General features: G+C 42.4%; 1 protein-coding gene across 21 annotated transcripts in view; it reads right to left on the bottom strand.

The window, feature by feature from the left end:
- The window catches only part of EIF4G3 (eukaryotic translation initiation factor 4 gamma 3), a 154542-nt gene that overhangs the window by 47285 nt on the left and 88254 nt on the right, over window positions 1-19003 (bottom strand). For 14 of the 21 annotated variants that reach the window (XM_084494678.1, XM_084494679.1, XM_084494662.1 and 11 more), the window contains 4 exons: window positions 16796-16896; window positions 14005-14127; window positions 8013-8121; window positions 1537-2382 (listed from right to left, as the gene is read on the bottom strand). In XM_084494678.1, the coding sequence (XP_084350804.1) occupies window positions 1537-2382; window positions 8013-8121; window positions 14005-14127; window positions 16796-16896 (1179 nt within the window). The remainder of the gene's footprint in view (window positions 1-1536; window positions 2383-8012; window positions 8122-14004; window positions 14128-16795; window positions 16897-19003) is intronic. The other 7 variants (XM_084494661.1, XM_084494675.1, XM_084494673.1 and 4 more) reach the window with 1 other exon arrangement.

The following is a 19003-nucleotide window of genomic DNA, read 5'->3' as shown; positions in this document are numbered from 1 at the left end:
AGCCCATAAAAGAGCACAGTAATAGAAGCTATCGATGCCATTATGCTTCCACCATGTGCTTATGAAAGAATAAACGTATAAACAAACACATGCAGACTGAACTTCTGAAGGCAAGAAGCTGCATCTGGGGGAAATGCTTCCCAAAGCAGCCAGTGTGGGAGGAAGACCTCAAGGACCAAAGCCACCCCGAGCTCACCCATCACAAGGCACAGACGTGCCTCGGCCTCACCAAGTCCACACAGGAGTTGCACCTGCTCCGAGAACCGAATCCCTCCCTAAAACTGTGAGGTTGTAAGCATTCAAAAGAACGAAATTACAGGAAAGTATTTTAAATGTCATTTTTTGAAGAAAAGGCTACTGTTTCTCCTGCCTTTCTTGTCCAAACTCCATCAGTTCTAAATTCAAATGATATTTAAATAAACAACCTCAGCTTCAGGGCTCTGAAAGGACTGCAGAACAGGGTGTGAAAGATGCGATACATTTAAATGGCTTAACGCTGCTGGCATGCATAATAGCCACCATTATACTCTCTCAAGCAGCTAAATACAAGTAATTGATTGATTTAACCTCTTTTCCACAGTTTCATTTCCAGGAAGTCCTGAGAAAAAGCACTTTTCTATAGGAAATGCAACAAATAAAAACAGGTTGTCTGAGTTAACCCACTAACGCTAACACAGTGACATGACAGGACACTGAAAGCAAAGACAGATAATGACATTGAGAGAAGTAGCCTAGGTTTCAAAAGGCAACTGTAGAAACTTCATTTTTTAGCAACTCATAACAAATCCTCACGCCTCCCAAACCTGAGTACCTTGTTTTTCTGAGAAGTTCAAGCACCGTGAAATGAGACGAACAGCTGAGCCTAGCTAGGAGAAGAAGAGATTTTTGCTTACGTGTTACTTTCGTGGAAGAAAAACAGATGCACCATTAATTAAGGTTGAGCAGCTGTAGGTGTGAGACACTTAAAAGCTCTTTCAAATGACTGAAGCGTTGTGGGCTGTTTCATTTACCTACTTCTGGTAACACCATGACACATTTTTGTAGTTGGATAAAACCAACCCCACAGGTTTCCAGAACCTGCTGGTTCAGAAGGTTCAACCAAAGGAGTTCACGGGCTGAGTGTTAAAGCTGGTTTAGGAGCAGGCTGATAAATGTGAAGCAACAAGTCATCGAACCAACTGGCTGATCTTGGAGAGAACACTAGTGGTATCTTTTTAATTATCCTGCTAACAGTGCTTGGGAATGTTGTTCTATTACCCCATGAAAGCAAAATGAAGCTTACGTGAACCCAGTCAACCCTAGGATGCACGTGTGAAGGTAGCTACCTCTTGATTATCTTTTTTTTTTTTTTCTTTTTTTTTTTTTTTCCCCCTCTACAAACAAAGATCAGCATTTTACATGAGAACAACGGTCATGTGGCATAATCAGAATTTGGGGGCAGATACAAACAGAATCCACTGATAGAAAAATAAGCCCAAAGACCCCTTTCCTTCATCTGTAAGTTTACTGCACACAACCATGGTGCCAAACACTTACCTGGGACAGGACTCTTGCTAGAGTTTAAACTCTGAGCCTCTGTATTCTCCTCCAGTTGCCCATCTGCTTCTGTCTCTTCCTTCGTTTCAGTATCTTTTACCTCTTCATTAAGAGTAGTTCTTGTGCTCTCCTCTCCTTCTAAATCTCCCTGAACAACAGGGAGGGCACTAGGAGATGGAAGAGGAGGTGGAGAAGGAGTTGTAGTGGTAACAGCAGCAGCAACAGAAATAGGAGGAGAAGGAGGAGGAGGGGTTGGAGGAGGGGTTGGAGGAGGAGAGGGAGCGGTGTGAGGAGCACTGGAAGATGGCACACTTTCCACTTCTGCTGGAGGTGCTTCTGGTGTCTCCAACTCAGCAGTCAATGGCGCAACTTCCGGCTGGGCTACATCTACTACGCTCTCTGTAGCAGTTACTTTTTCACTAACTCCATTCAATTCATTAATTAGATTAGTACTAGCAGTCACTGGAATATCACTAGATGCTACACTACTAGGCTCCTTGCACACCTCAGCATCAGCCTCTTCTGCTGGCGAAGGGTCTGATGTGTCCGTGCAGGGTGTGGCATTAGATATAGGCATTGCCTCCTCTTTTGGGGAAGCGAGTTCACATCTCTCCTCTGAGTCAGCTGTGAATGCGGGTTTACTAGATACGGTGATGACAGCAGCTGCAGGAACCACTGCGATGGGAGCGGCTGGGGTTGGCGATGGAGCAAGAGGAAGCTCTGGTGGGGTTTCCACTGGGGTGGCCTCGGTTGTCTGGCCAGCTTGATCTTTTTTCTCCACAGTAGGTTCTGGTCTGAGGACTGGAGAAGACGGTTTTAATACTGGATCGGGTTTTGGCTTCTCTTCTGGGAAAGAAAAAAAAAAGCCAGTGTTACAAACAGGTCAATTCCACTTTCCTTCATGGTATCTAACCTCCTTCCCTTGGATCCCCTTGCCTGCCTTCTGACTGCTTTCAAGAATGTTCCAGGAAGAAACCAGAGGCACCTGAAGCCCATCTCTGCATCTAAAGGAAGAGCCCGGGCAACCTGCAGCTTGGAAATCTGGAAATGCAGTGGCTACTGGTATTTTTCTGCATGTAGGCTTTGCAGTAAATGGCAGTCCTTCACAGAAAAGGCATGTAAGCACAATGCAAAGCATGGATTTTTTTGCAGACACTCTGCTGCTGAAAATACAATTTTTCTTGACAGAAATTACAGAAGACAAAAATCAGTTGGATTCTGCCTCAAAGGAGCATAGGGCCATATATAACACTGAGACCTGGGCAAACTCATGTTCCAAAACACAGGCAAACAGAGGCTCTGGCGAGAGCATCCAGCAGCCTGCAAGTTCTCTCTGCAGCAGTGCCCTCCCTTCTAAATGGGGAAATTGCCCCACGACTGATGGATGCCACGTGTCACATCAATACTAACACACGAGATACAGTTAGTTTATTTTTTACTTGTTATTTCTATACTCCATCCCCCTTCAGCATACCAGACGAAAGGGCACAATCCCCCTTTCTGTGTTCTGAATTTCAGCAGGGAAAAGTTATCTTTTCCAAAGAGAGCAGAAACAAAATGGGGTTTAAGCAGAGCCGCCACCAAAGAACAGCAGTGTTAGTTACCTTTCGATGTTTGTGCTCTAGAGATGTCAAGCAGGGTTGGAAAAGCACAGTGAAAAATGCACCTGTATCAAACCAAACCCTAAGGATGGGAAAATACCGTGCACAGAGAAGTCCCTGTAATTAGCAGTAGACGTTGTGATACAGTCCCTGCCATGCACATCATGCAGCTCCCAAAAGTCTGCCCCAACTTCATTTAAAATACGCAGCCCCACTCCTTTTGAAGGAAGCACAAGCCAGGACCTTAAAAGTTGCTCTGCTAATTTGACTACAAGATGCAGACTGTAAAATCTTTCTTAAAGATTGTAAGATCTGCCTAGGAAAGTGTCCCAGTGCTACAACTCAGCCAGCCAGACAAGACAGCTATCAGTCAAAGGTGGCAGGGACCCAGTGGTCCTGTTTCCAACCCTGGTTAGGAGAAGGTCAGCTTTACCTGCCCCCATGGAGGAAGCTGTGCCCCAGGGCTTTCTGAGCACTGAAACGATAGGGAACTTCTTTGGGACAATGCCAGGACATCAAAAAGCAATTCTGGGAAATCTGGAGGCACAAAGCCTCAGGTTAGGAAATCAAAGGCCAGAAGAAAGCCCATATCATCCAAATTGAGGTAGAACTGAACAGGCACAGCTTTGGTTGGTCTCTTCCAGCTCTGCGGGCTTCCCATTTGGGGCTTTTCAGCAGAGCCTCCGAAGGAAGAGGGCTTTTGGAGGAGAGCCCATCCAAAACTGCTTGGAGCACCAGGCCCTGTCTTCAGGAACAGCTGGTGCCATGAAGAACTTCGGAACTCTGCTGGGGCTGACAGCAGCTGGAAGCAGACAGGACCACAGCCAAAGTGGTAGTTTATCAACATAATGAGGCATGCAGGGAGATGGCTTTGGATGAGGATGACATGAAAAAAGAAAAAGATGGGAGGACATATCCCAACAGCTGATTTTGATTCTGAAGGCTCCATGTAAGAAAAAGGACCTTAGAACTGGTTTAGAGAAGAAAATGCGTCACCTCCAATTTCTTAGCAGAAAACTCATGGAGCATTCTTGACATTTACAGCTCGCTATAAACAACTGCCTGGATATTCTCTCCCTTGAGTCAAATGAGATTGCTCACAAAAAGAAAAAAAAACCTCTTCTGAAGTGTGTAGAAAAACATTCCAAGGGATAAAAACACAGCAAAAATATATAACTGCATTTAAGAAACAGTGGTTTAAGCACACCTTCTTCAAACAACACCTGATCTGGGGAGTACTTTAGCTACCAGATACAGGCTGTGTGTGCAAAATTCAAAGAGAGAAGTAATTTGAGGGAAGAATTCAGAAGAATGATGAGCAAATTTGGCTAATGAAAAGTAAATCTTAACTTGAACTACCATCACAGAGAACAAATCTCCATGTTCTGGCCAAGGAATATTCATCCCTGCCAGCTATTGCAGAAACGGTCACATGAAACAACATACAGTTGGGAAGACAAAACAAAAATCATTGCAATTCATCGAAATTGAATCAGATCCCTTACTTTTCCTAAATATGCCAAGATCGTTCCTCACGTGATATTTAGCAAGTACATGCTGGAAATACTAGGCAGTTCAGGAGAAAAGTTTGCACCAATGTTTTTGGTTTGTTTGTTTTTAATCTTCAGATAAATACGAATCTTGCAAAATTACTCTGTCCCTGTAGCTCTGCAGGTTCTGTTCGATCCCAATTGCAGAAAAGCAGGATGAACACAAGAGGAAAAGATTTTAGAAATACTTTAAAAAAAAAAAAAAAAAACCAACAAAAACTCAGCAGGACAGATGCTTGCAATCTCCTCCATGCAGAGACATCAAAGCAAGAGAGGGAGCTCGGTTGCCGGGTGGTCACAGTGGCAAAGGCTGCTGAGATTGGTGGACGAGAAGGTTTTGCTGGATTCAGGAACTCATTCCTACTTCATGGTGCTTATCTGAAAATAATTGTTGGTCTTCCTGCCATTTTTCCATCTTTTGTCCTGATGCAAACACTTGCAAGGCAGCACTGATGCTGGCTTTGCGGGCAGTTTTGGAGTGCATGTTACTGACTCACTGTGTAATCCTTCAAACACCACACTGAACCTGTGCTATCTCCCCAAGCTGAGCAGAAGCGGGTGGCTCTGATGTCATGCAGGATTATACCCCATTACAACTTTGGCACCAGCCAAGGCCTGAAGCCAGGCTCCTTTGTGCTCTGCCATCAGCTTGACCTAATTTCTCCAGCTATCTCCTTGCATGCTGCAGCCCTGTCGAGGCATACACACCAGCACCTGCAGGAATGACAACTGCTTGCCCCCAAACAATGCTTCCAGGACTCTAGAGCCACAAAGGTGTGCCTCTCCTGCATTCCTCCAAACTGCTATGAACTTGGGAGGCCAAGAAGCCAGGAACTGCTTTCGAAAGCCACAAATGCAGGCTGTGGGCTGCTCATCTTTTTAAAGAAAACCCAAGGATTTTAAAGGTAGCACAATCCCAAATTCAGCAGCCGTGCTAATGGCTTAAACACAAAAATAACAGGGACTGCAGATACTGGCAGAGGAAATAGCAGAGGCTGGGGCTGTCTGCACGGCACACGTGCTCTGCTCCTGATCTCAAAGCCAGCGAATCGGCCAAGTGCTGCACACAGTTATAAATAACTGCCAAACGATCACTGAATATCACAAAATTAGAATGGCAACTTTATACCAAGTTTCAACTGATACAAACAAGTACCCAAGGTGAAGGGCACAAGGGAGGTCTGATCCACAGGGTGAACACAGTGAAGGGGGCCCATGGGAAGCACTAATACTGGTTTTAATAAACGCCCGATTTCTTTGCACTGCGACCCTATCTGTGACTGTTCTGATTCTGGAACAAAAGAATCCAACGTTGGGTACAAAGTGAATGAATGAAAAAGCGATTCTATTACCTCAGCATATATTTGTTGATATGTCCCGCAGGCCACCAGCTCCATTTAAATCAGTAATTGCAATGGCATCTAAACTACCTTCACCTCTAACACGCTGCCCGTGACCCCCCTGCTTCACACCGCTCTCCCCCACCCGAATTCTGATGGTGTTATTTTAGTGCTCGTTCCTTCTCTGCAATGCTTACATAAATGTGCTCTTTAGCAATTTTTGGACTGGAACAAATGTTTGAATCTTTCTGGGATGTAATGGAGATAAACACAGGAAAGCTCAGCAGTGTTAAATCCCAGTTCAAGTCCTGATTTATATTTAAACCAGTATAGCCAGACCTGTGTAACTAAATAAATAAAGACCACTTACTTCCAGTTAACTTACAGCTGGATTAAGTTAAACGAAAGTGCATGGAAGGAGAAGGGGGGTGGGATGGGGAGAGGACTGGCTTGTCCTGGAAACACAAGCTCTTGTACCCCGAGCTGAAATCCTGTGATGGAGCTGGTGTAATGTGCTGCACTTTATGGTTCAGTGTCAATTTGCTCAAAGGGGTAAATGCATCATGGCTGTGCTGGAGCTGAGCAGCAACATGTCAGAGCGCCTGCAAGCTGAGTTTGGCTAGGGCAGTCATTTTTTGGGAGTTACATGTACCTCCACCTTTCTGAGATGACAGAGACTTCTTTTTGCACAAAGATCTGCAGCAGCAGAGGGAATGAACTTGAGAAGTTCCCATCCCTGAAGACTTACAGGGACTTGGCTAGCCAAAGCCATGGCTGGAGATAGTCAAGTGGGAGATGGGACCAGACATCTCCCAAGTGTCCCCGTGATTCATTTCCAGGAACAGCCCCAATCTAGAGATGTGAGCGGTTTTCACTGAGGAAAAGCCCTGAAGTCTATGCTAAGGCTGTAAGAGAGCAACACTGTCATTAAATTCTATAATCCAACAGAGACCAGCCTCAGGGATACTTCCCCTCACTCGATGTCAGACAGCGACCACACTGTTATTTGGGTCTGCGGCATCTGAAGTGTTAGATTCTTTCCTCTTTTCAAAGCTACGCTTCTCTGAAGTTTAGTTTCCTTCTAGCAAACACTCTGAAATATCTCAGCAGGCTCAAAGTTTATGAGAAACGCTTGCGAATAGAAGATGGCACCTCTCAACTTTCATGTACACATTGCATGAAACGTATATGCATGTACATGTACACAGGAATGTCAACTCTGTGTGACAACACCAAGTCCAGTAACATGACAGCAGCATACACATTAACTAAAGCTTTTTGATGGCTCTTAGATGGCTATGAAATTTTAGTGTAGGAGGAGAGTTGGAACACACAACCTTCTCTCCTGGGACACCTTCCTTGTCTTTAAACAGACAGTTAAATATCTCCCTTCACATATGTATTCTTAGGTAAGAGAATGCAATGTAATCCCTTAAAAGATTTTTTTTCTGTGTTCTTTTCTTTTTGTTTACCACTGAAGTCAGCAAAATTTAGTAAGCCATTTTTGAGAGACTTTACACAATAACATTTGTTCTAATTAATTTCTCCTGTGTCCTGTAGGACAAGATATACAAATGGCTCTGGATGAGCCATGCGATGTTCTGGTTACATGTCATTACTATGGCTGATAAATTGTTCAAATGATAGAAAGTCTCCCTGGCTATGAGCATTTTACTGACAACACACTTGTTTCTGAAGGATGGCGTGTGGGTTAGAGGAGGTTCACACTTCTCAGTGCTCTGAAACAATGTTTAGGACATATAAGCTCTAATACAATTATTTTTAACCAGTTTCACATTGGCAAATTTCAATTAATTCCCTTAGCAACACATTGTTAAATGTTCCACTGGAGGAAAAGAAGTCCCTCCCCTCCTATTGCTGCTGACTGCTACCCTGCTTGTCTTCATGCCAAAAATATTCCAACTACAACTAGAAAGGAGAAAAATGACTAAAAATAAGCATGGAGGAAATATCCATCAACAAACCTTGCTTCGGGTTGCTAGCCGCAGTGACAGGGGTGCTGGCAGCGAGATGGGTGTTCTCCACAGGCCCATAAACCACAGGGCTGTGCTCTGGGACCTGGCTGGACAGCTGCTGGGATTTGAAGTACAAAAAAGGGTGATAATGAGCGTGCGAACATAAAAACTAGCAACATGGAACACAAGCAAGCAAGTAGGGAGACGAGTAGTGTGGGATAAGAAAAGAAAAACAAAAGGCAGGGGAAAAAAAAAAAAAAGATACACAGACCGATTCAAAAAGTACATGGGAAAGGGAGGGAGGAAAAGGCAGCAGGAAAGGGGGAAAAAGAGACGATTACTGTTAACAATGGCAAGAAAAAGACAGCGCGGTTATTAATACACTTCATTCTCCTAATGTTTCTTCCAAGAGCAGCAGCAATGCTCCTCTGAGCAGTCTGCAAAAAGTCAGGTATGTACCAAGGGTCTCCAGGACCTCCCCGTAGCTTCAGCGCGTTTTCTGGGCTCAGCTCCATTCTCAGCTGACCAGCTAGTTCAAAAGGCTGATATTCTTTGAGTGAAACATCGGAAAACAGCGCGTTGAAACTGTAGATATTAGTACAACTGCCACAAGGTGCGATTCTGCTGAATACAAAAGCTGCTCACACTAATGGACTACAAACTGCTGGTTCAAATACCCAACAACATCTGCAGATATATACACGCACACATGCGTATGCTCATCTATAGTTAAGGTGTGTATGTATGCATAAATAGTTTATCATATACATCTATCTACATGCATTCGCATACTAATATTTACTGTCACACTAGGAACATCACCCAGATTGAGGATACCTGTGCTGCTGGTATGAAAAAAGCACCTAATGCCTTCCACAGACTTACGGATGATACCTGCTGGGTAATACTGAAAATAAAAAACAATTCTGCATTAATCAAAAATAGAGCAGGTATACCTGGTTCCCAACCAGTTTTGTATATATTCTATTAATAAAAACAATCTGCAAGACCAGCAAGTGACAAGACTGAAAAAGATACAGCCTGTTGCAGAGACCAAGTATTTTAACTGTCTCCCCAGCATTAATGGGACAAATGACAACTTCACTTCTGTACATGAAGGTTTGATAAAAGAAAAAAAAAAAAAAACACACAAAACCCCACCTTGTCTCATCTTAGAATCTAACACAGAGCTTGTGTAAGACCAAGCAACAACACCAAATTTACTCAGACTTAAAGGTAAAGCACTTGTGACACTACAGTGAACACAGACTAGGAAGTCAACTACTTACATTTGTAAAATCCCCTTAAATCAGGGACCATGCAAAGAAGAAAGCTGATAACTTTTATAATCTAAAAATGAAAAGCCATACAGCTTTTTACAGGTGGTTCTCTTTATCTAGCTACAAACCCATGCTGGCAGAACATTTACACAAATGGGGATTTCTAAACAATCAAGATAAAGCACAATGCCAAAGTCATGGGCATCTAATTCCTTCTTTGAGACCAGGTATCAGAAAACCATGTAGGCCTTATTTCCCTCAAAAGGAAACTCTCTGGCAATCTGCTCCTTTTCATGGGACTCCCGTTTCCATCTTTTTCAGCTATCACATCTGAACAGTGCACAATAAAGAGGATTATCTTCATTACATGATTTTTCACCATTTCAGGCAACAGAAAGGTAAAGGACTGTGCAAAAAGCACATCTGGAAAAAAATAGAAGACCTAAGTAAGTGGTGCAAAGGGTTGAAACTTTTATATGGGACTGCTCCTCTTCCAGGAATGAGCCTGATGAGATTGGCTGGACGACAAATGAAGAATTGCATCTGTACCTTCAGCCAAACCCAAAGTTAGGCAAACAAAACACAGATTTTACAAACAAGTGGACTTCAAGAACACTTTCCCTTCACCCTCAGAGGATCATTAGTTTCATGTTATGAAAATGTACGGACAAAATCAACGGGGAAAAAGAAGAATATTATAAGAATAGCAGGAACCAAACGAAACCAGTGAGCAAGAAACCTGTAAGCCTTGAAGCTCCTTGGGTCAGTAAACAAGCTTGCTTAAGAACTTTGGAAAATACTAATTTTATGGAAGCCATACTGCAAAGCAATAAAAATGGTACCTAATTAATGACCCCTATGGTCTCTCAGCTTCAAAATGAAGCATTTAGAGACTTTCTAGGAAAAAAAAACACTCAAAATTGCTCTCGTGATTTACGGTGCTAAAAGACTGGCTCTGTTATTCTATCCTACCATGGCCCGTAGACCAAGAAAACACAAAATGTGACAAACTCACCAATACTTGCAAGAGGTTTGCCAGGAAAATACGAGCACTTCTTGCTCTTTAAAAGGTGATCTGTGTGAGTCAGCGACGAGCAAATACTGTAGCCAAATTCTGTATGTGGTCCTGGTTTTTATATATCTTCATGGCAAAAAAAAATAGTGTGAAAAATAGCATAGTGCTAGAAATGTATAAATAGTATCTCCATTTCTCTTACGCAGGAGTTTAAAGCATTTGAGCAACTAAACCTCAGAAAAATCCTGGCAAAAAAAAGGGAAATTCATCTTCTCATGGACTAGAGAATGCAGAGCAGCTGCACACATTCATCAGAGCCACTTCCCTGGGTTGGAGGTTAATCGACAGTTTTTGGGGACGGCTCACTGATCAGCATACAGTGCTGCACAGGGGCTTGGGGAACCACTACAAAGGTGCTGGAATGCCTCCAGCAAAAGCACACCTTGGTCAGTGATGCTGACTACAAAACAAAAGCGGGAGATACGAAAAGGACAGAAATGGCTAAACCACACAACGCGAGTCTTGTCAGCACTGCTCATGCTTTGGACAAACCCAGTGTTTTTTGATGTTCCGTATTTAATCTACTGCTTGCGTTATCAACATTTTGGGTCAGTTAAAATTTCCATTGGTTTCTGTAGACACAACAGCCCTTGTTATTGTAAACTGGCTTCTTTTTAAAAAGTATTATATTTCTGACAGGGACAGGTCTACAGCAGTGGCTTCCACGCACTTCTTGAGCAAGTTTTTCTTTCTGTGACTGTGGTGCTTAAGTAACGAGCTTACAGAATCAGATACTGGCAGTCAATGTAAAGTAAGTGTTACTAGAGTCTATAATAAGAATAAGAATAATAAAAACCACCATAAACATCATCATGCAGGGAGCTGCTTCGATTAGATGACACTTATTCAAGCCCTGAGACTCTGGGTTTGCATTTTGAATGTTCTCCAGATGCAATCTCATCCAAAACCGCCTCATGCACAGTTTGGTTGGAAGGCGTGGGGGAACAGGGCAGCAGCAACACTTCCCGTGCACCTCTTCCAGGAGCTGTCGCAAATTCTGAGTATTTCAACATGCAAGTATTTCTTTTTCATATGAATCTCACATTGATTGTTCACAGCTTTTAGCAGCTGAGGAAAGGGAATACAAAAAGCCCTAAAAAGTTTTGAGCAAAGTCATGGCTGAATATTTAAAGTTTCCTGATTTTAGACAGTTCAAAGTTATCCATAGCTACTGGAATTCAGCCACTGAACATACGTATTAAGGCATGCACTAAGCACCATCTAATTGCATCCAAGATACTAGACGTGCTTAAGAGAAATGAATTATAGACACTGTTGGGACAATAACTTTGAATTTCCTGGCTTAAGTGAGCTTAAATTTTCAGTTATGCTGCACTAATGAACTTTTACTGGTGAGCTCTATTTCGAAGCTCTTCTGTGATTAACAAAAGTGGTTCCAAGTACCTAATCAAAACAAAGTCTGGATATGAAACAATGAAATATTTGCATACCTTACTTAGAGCAGATGATTGGACATCACTGGTGTGCTCTGCATACAAATTACAGCTGATAAAAAATTCATGCTTATTAACCTCCTCTAGAAAAGCATTTATTTTGTCCTGTTTGACTTAATTATAGTATCTTAAAATAGCTTTCTGAACGCAAAAGTGATCCAATAAGTGTCTGCATTAGCTGCACCACACATAAACACAAATTGAAACCTTGGCTGTTTTCAACCCTTCCACACTTCTAATGGGGTAAATCATTTAGCATGAAGTAATGGGAAGAAGGTCTCACCACCATTCAAACATTTTTTATCACTGGGATCTCCTCTCATGGAAAATGCTTGGAAAGAACTATAATCAACTCTATACATAACCAGCCCTCTGCTCTCTCCCTTTCCAGCTGGAGTCAACAAATCATCAGACCACTCTCTGACAGAAGAAGGCTTATTCCAGTTGAGCCCTGCAGACCTTGTTGCACAAACAGCCAGCTGGGAATTGCTCGAGCACGGTGCCTTGCTACTGCTTGCCCCTGATGGAGACCAGGAAGAGAAAGCAGGTGACCCAAAGCTAATGGTGATGCCTTCATATGATAAAAGGATTTGATTGAACTGGGGAAATGGCCAAAAGCCGTAGCTATTCCATTTGTCTCAGAGGGCAGTTCTGCAGACCAGGCTCTTATTTCATCTCAGTGATCCCCCATTCCTCATCCCCACTGGCTCAGCTGTAACCTCAGGCTTACATCCTCATGCAATGGGTGTCTCAGGACAAGCCCATGCATTTTCCTCAGCACAGGACAGTCAGCAGAAAAGCTATCCTGACACAGGATGTGCATGTGGGGGGTAAGATTTCATCTCAGATCTCAGGAACAATTGTTGCACAAAAAAAAAAAAAAAAATAGCAAAAACTTGTTTCTGACATTAAACAGGGAAGAGCTTGGACAAAGAGGAAACTGTGCCTCAGCCAGGCTCTGACCCAAAGCCCACCCATCACATGCAGAACTTTCTTGATATTTATGGTCTTTATATCAGGCCCCTGGGCAGCAGACAATAACCTCCAATAAAACATTGTCAACTTCCAAGGCCTGTGCCAAACTGTAGAGTTCAGCTTCTTTTTCTCCAGCTGTTCACAAACATTTAAGCTGAGCAGCTCGTGGCTTAGCACCATCTCCCCTTGGAAGAACCCTTCTTTTGGGAGATTACATACAAAAGCGGCAGCTACACCAAGCTGGCTGCTGCGAAGAGGGCAGCAGCTGCCATGTGCCTCCTCTCCATCTCCAACGCCATGGGGAGACCAAGGAAGACATCATCTCCTCCTGCTGCAGGTGTGGAAGAGTTGGTCAAAGGAGAGAAATCACTTCCTGATAAGATAACGCAACCCCTTTCAGACCCAGCAGTTAACATCGAGATGGACTTATGTTCATGTCAGGACTGCTTGCCCGCAGATCTGAGTGCTCTTTTGGCCCTGAGTCAAAAAGGACTAGAACAGACCCAGATTTCCACTCAGTTTAATTGTTAGACATCACATGTGGACTTCTCAGGTGAAGCAGGATACAGAGGCTTAGAAAGGGTCAGAAACCCAAAGGTGTGTGACAAGAATTTTTGAAGAGAGTTATGAACTATGGAAAATATCAGTTTGGGATATTTATGCTTTTTCTTATGTTAGAAGAATGCCTTTTATTTTCCCTTTATCTTTCCCTTTTTAAGGCTGAATACACAGAGCCCAAATCAGGAAGTTCTCTGATAAATGTCCTCAGCTACAATAATTCTGGTTACTCTAAAACAAGACTACTAAAGCAGAAAGACATTAGTATGGACAGCAATGCCATTTAAGATATATAATCAATCACATGCATGATATGGATGTTCCTCAGGTGCACAAGACACTAATGGAAACACCACATCTCTCACAGACATACTGACTCTTTCAGAAAGCCTTCACCAGCTTTAAAAACTACTGCTGATACAAAAGCAGGGGAGGGGAACTTGTAGCAGCATCGCAGTTCTACATTTTACAAGCTACAGGATGATAAAAAATGATCAAACTTACAAAAAAATCATTGAAGAACATGGACAACTAAAGAAAAGACCATCCAGGTGAGTGAGGCAGTTGGTGGTGCGGATGGAAGACTCAGGAATTGGCTCTAACAAACAGCAAAGCAAAGCAGACATCACTGGGAGAGGGCTACATGGCCACTTTGTTACCTGAGGTGGAGTAGGTGTGGAAGTGGGTCTCATGATGGGGGGCGTTGGGTTCCTGCTGCCCCCTCCGGACATTATTTCTTCTGTTATATCTTTGCCCCCTTGGTTTGGATCCCGGATCCGGATCTATGGAATTGAATATAGAAATATTTCAGACAAGTCCTCCCATTACACGTTGTCCGTGGGGCTTATGGAGGGGAAGCATGGACAGAACATATTTCCATTACGCTCAGTATGAGATGCCCTGGACTGAGCTGATGCTCTGCAGGAACACTGCAACGTGGTTTGTTCCAGCAACTTGAAATGCATGGTATGTCATCCCTTAATCTTAAAACCTAATTTAATCAAAATGCTCATCAACTGTACCAGTCAGTTCTAAAAATGTACACCTCTTCAAATTCTCTCAGATCTAAAGCAACTGTGGAACAATTTTAAATACGTGCCTTGCAGTATGTGACCCTTTAATTCAGAATGTGGTCTCTACTTCTAGAAAATAAGTTTAGTGAAACTTGTTAAATTTAGTGGACGGTCTAGCTATAAAAGTAAGCTTGCCAGTTAGTGGAAAGTGCGGGATAAAAATGAACAAAACAAAAACATACTGCCCTGATACGAAATTCATTGACCTTGCCAACCCAGCTGCTGGTGTAGAGAGAAAGCAAATCAGTTCTTTTGTGTTCACCTTCCATGCTGAGAAAAATAACACCAGTAAAACAGAAAACAAACAGAACTAAAGAGCCAAAGAAAGGAAAGTGCAAGAACAAACTGAAGTCCTATGAAGCACATCAACATTTAGGAAACAAGTTTATTATCTGAGCATCTTCATAGTGCCAAAAATGGAAGGAAAAATATCATCGAGAATAAAACACTTGAGAACATGCTCATTTGAACCCTCAACAAACACTTGAACCCCTATGTCACTGAGCATGGGAACTGGTCAACCTGTATGGGTTAATTTATTTGGAACAGAGTTTTAGTGAAAGTCATCTTCAGTATAAAAATGGCAGATTTCCATAAACTTCAAGACAGCGCTATCATTTGTCTGTTAACCTCAGAACCTCTTGGTTGAGCACTCTATAAAATGCAGGCAGAAGTCCCTGTTGTACCAAGCAGAATACACTAACCACAGGCAAACCTGGAGGTATAATCCTTCTTAGAGCAGGACTGTCACTGGGAACTGTGGTGGTTTTATTCCATTGGCAACTGACAAAGTTGCTAGCTGCAGGAGGGCTTTGTGATTTATCAGCTTCAGTACTGTGCAATGTATTCTCAACTCTTTGGGTTGGGAAGACAAATGAGCACACACACGGTACTTAGCGTATTGACAAGATGTGGTCATCTCTTACTTTTGATAGATTAAAAAGAGACTTGTGTTCTTCCACTAAAACATCTAGGTGATCACAGCAATGAGGACTTAAGAGCTGGCAGGATGGATTTCCTACCTTCTTTTCCTCTTGTCAATGTCATTAAAACATGTTTTCCCTCGCTGAAACTTTGTAGTACTCAGCTAACAGTGCATGTAGATTTGTGTATGTCTACATGCTTCATTTTTCTTTAATCTCTCTCTTATTTTTTCAGTTGTAACATTAGCAAACCGAAAAAGTACATCCAGACAAAAGCATTTTTAAAAGCCTTTGCTTTTCTGCTTCAAAGAATTTAGCTTTCTGGGCATTAAACTGTCTTAACCAAGCTGAGTGTTTCTGAACATCTCTGTACTTCAAATAGTATCAATGATCTGGCCATGTCATGCTTTGGATGCTGAAAAGAGACTCCTCAGGACTGAAGAGGACAGTGAAGAGGTAGCAAAAGAGTTGCATCACCCTTTGATGACAGCAGCTACAAAAAAGGCTTTTCTTGAAAGCCCAGCGAACGCATTGTTCAGCTTTTCCAGCTTTCCAGATCAAGCATCATCTCAGCTCATCTTCAAAAATCAAGATACAAGTATTCTGTTTTTTGAAAGATGTACAAGTTCTCCCCACTTTTTTTTTTTTTTTTTTTTTTTCCGGCCAGGAAACAGTTCTTTAGATGTTTTCAATCCACTGCAACACACACACACACACTGACGTAAAATTAATAAATTAATTCCCTTTCACTCATTCAGAATCAACTATTCATTCATAAGTTTAAGTCCTCCCCCTTTTTTTTTTTTTCTTTTTAAACATTACATTCACCCACTATGTCTTTACTATTCCCTACCACCATTCACCTACAAACAGGTTTTCATTACATTAGTCTCTGTCTCATAAATTCTGACCAGTGAACTAGGAAGAGAGGAGATGTGGTCTCCAAATCTCTGCCCACTTTCATAGCATCACGTTCAGGTTCCTTCAAGCTCTGTAAATCCGTCCCCAGCTTGCTAGTGCTTCTTTTCTACATTTTCCAAGGTACAATATTGAACATTTTCTGTTTTGTCAATTTGAACCTATTCCCAACAGTCTCGCAAACTGATCTGAGTTTGCTCTTTCCCACTTGGCTCTTTCGTAGAACAGCAGCACAAGCAGATGAGGATCCTCTGGCTTAAGGAGATGCTGCTGCTTTCATTTGTGTTTGTTACAAAACCAGCAAAAGTATTTTCATTTCTGACTGGCTGAGACATTACAAAACACAGAGCAGCAAGTTCCCATAGAAAACTGAAAGTAAGACATCATTGCAGCATTGTGCAATGTTTAATAAAACTTAGGATTGAAAGGTAAGAGCCTCTCTGTGAAGATAAATCCCACTTTTAAGCTAAAATTTTCATTAATTACAACCAGGACAATTCTCAGAGAGGACTTATCATTCAATGAAGATCCCTTACCGTTTTTTTCTCTCTTTTTGCTGGTGGAGGCTGCTGCTGCTGTGTAGGCACTATGATGGGTGCTGACTGATAAACTGGCTGACTTGGGTAGAAAGGTGTTCCTGGGAAAGAACAACACAGAAACAAGAGAAATACAGTTAGTCTGCTAATGAAAGAAAAGCAAGCATGAGAATAAAACCGTCCACCTACTCCTCCCTCCCTTCTTTTGAAAAAGCAGAACTTTTAGCATCCAACTAGAAACCAGTCTGTTTCTTGCTCTTCCTCACTTCCACAGCTTAAACAGATCTGCTGCTCCAGCAAGACAAGAGATTAAGTCAATACTTCATTTTTTCCTCATCACATGCATCAGTTTCTGAGAGGCTGTTGAAATCACAAAGACATGAAAAGAGAAGTTGTCCATCCTTGGACTCCTTAGACTGACAAAAAGGTAAGGGTTTTTTTTCCCCCTTTGTAGAGAAATTCAGTAAAACAGTTACAAAGAATTTGCAAGGTCAACGGCAACTTATTTTAAAGCACAGTGAGAAAATGTAATTAAAGGCAATGTTCTTCTCATGCTGCAACACAAAAAAGCATGACCATCGTTATTACTGCAAAATTACACTGCATTGTTGATTACATTCATAATATCCAACAGTTTCGTTTTCTTTTCTTTATGGAGAAAGACAGGCTCAAAATGACTGAGTTCTTTCAAGATGTGCCAGACATAAATAGAAGCAGCATAGCAGAGCTGTCTCTTGTCTACGTACTACTTGATATAGGCAAACGGAGTGCTTTTTTTTGTTTGTTTGTTTCCTAAGCATGGATGCTAGATGGACTGCCTGCTTTCATTTGCCTCTCAAGTAATCTGATTTATTCTTCAGCTGAACTAACCTTTAAATAGGAATTAAAATCTGTATTGTGCTGATGTCTTTGGGAACATTATAACCAAAAGAGGTTACTACTATCTCAAGCAAATGGTGAAATCCAAGAAAGTGAACGAACCCAGCCCAGCACAATCTGACTTGCATCTTCAAAGGAGGCACTCCTCAAGCTGTCAGCTAGAAAGCAAAAGCTCAGAGCAGGCTTCCTCACTCCCTGCCCAGAACAAGGACTTGTCTCCCCTGAAATAGCAGGCAGGTAGTTGAAAGCAGAAAGCATTAGAAGGCACTAACACTGCACTGCTAAAAGCTCAGCCCGCCGCATTACTTCACTCCCAGACACTGCAATCAAGGTAGTCTAAATGACTCGATAATCTTTTCATTTTGAACTTTGTGGCAAGCAGTGTGACCTCAGATCTGCCTTGGCCTCGGGGTGCAAAACCTCTGTCAGCATCCCCGTTCTCTCCTGAAAAAGAGCTGTGCAGCCTCAAACTCTTCCAAGTAATGCTTTGGCCAAGCTGGCCAGGTGTACAACACGAGTTTGGGTAACATGAGAGGACACGAGCAAGGCTGGGAGCCCTGCAGTATGTTAATTTTCCTCATTTCTAGTTTCCTAGAAACCAGATCTAGTAAGACAGCTGTAACACGATCCACGTGAAAGAGAGACCAACAGTGTAACTCAAGGAAGAACTCTGTTTATGAAAAGTACTTTGAAAAATCAAACCCCAAAAAGGAAGAGTAACTTCTGGGAAGGAACACAGCTTCTGTGGCAACAAGTCAAGAGCATTTTTCAGTGCAACTTTCTTTGCTCTCTGCCTCACATATTGATCCTTTTCAGGTCAGTGTTCATTTCACACAATCATTTCATTCATAATTTCAAGGTCTTCCCAATGTATCACAGAAGCTCACTGATATGAGGGAACAATAAATTACAAAACTGAGATACAGTTTAGGAAAAATAAGTACTTTTCATCTTAGTACGTTTAGTCTTCTGCAGTATTTTTCCTTATCACTTCCTTTACAGCCTGTCATGCTGCAGTGAGTTTGATGCCCAGCAGCCACTCCATACCATGCTACACTACACACTTGCTGCAAAGTTCTGAGGTTTAAGGGAAAGGCCGCTGCCAGCAGCACCATCCACGCCAGTACTCTGCATTTAGTTGTCTCCCAGTGCTGTGAGCAGCACCACGCTTAGACACCTGGTGAGAGACAGAATATTTTCAGCCCTATATAAATAGCAAGGGAGCAACAGGAGGAAAAGGTGGATGAGTGCAAGCAAACCTGCAATCACCCTCTCTTCCTTGGCTAAACCCTCCCTGCCTGGAAAACACTCTGTGTGAGGCAGGGCTGC

This window comes from Aythya ferina, assembly GCF_964211825.1.
Source record: "Aythya ferina genome assembly, chromosome: 21".
Classification (NCBI taxonomy): Eukaryota; Metazoa; Chordata; class Aves; order Anseriformes; family Anatidae; genus Aythya; species Aythya ferina.
Note: the sequence above shows the minus strand (reverse complement) of the source record. Positions and strands in the feature narration are given on the sequence as shown.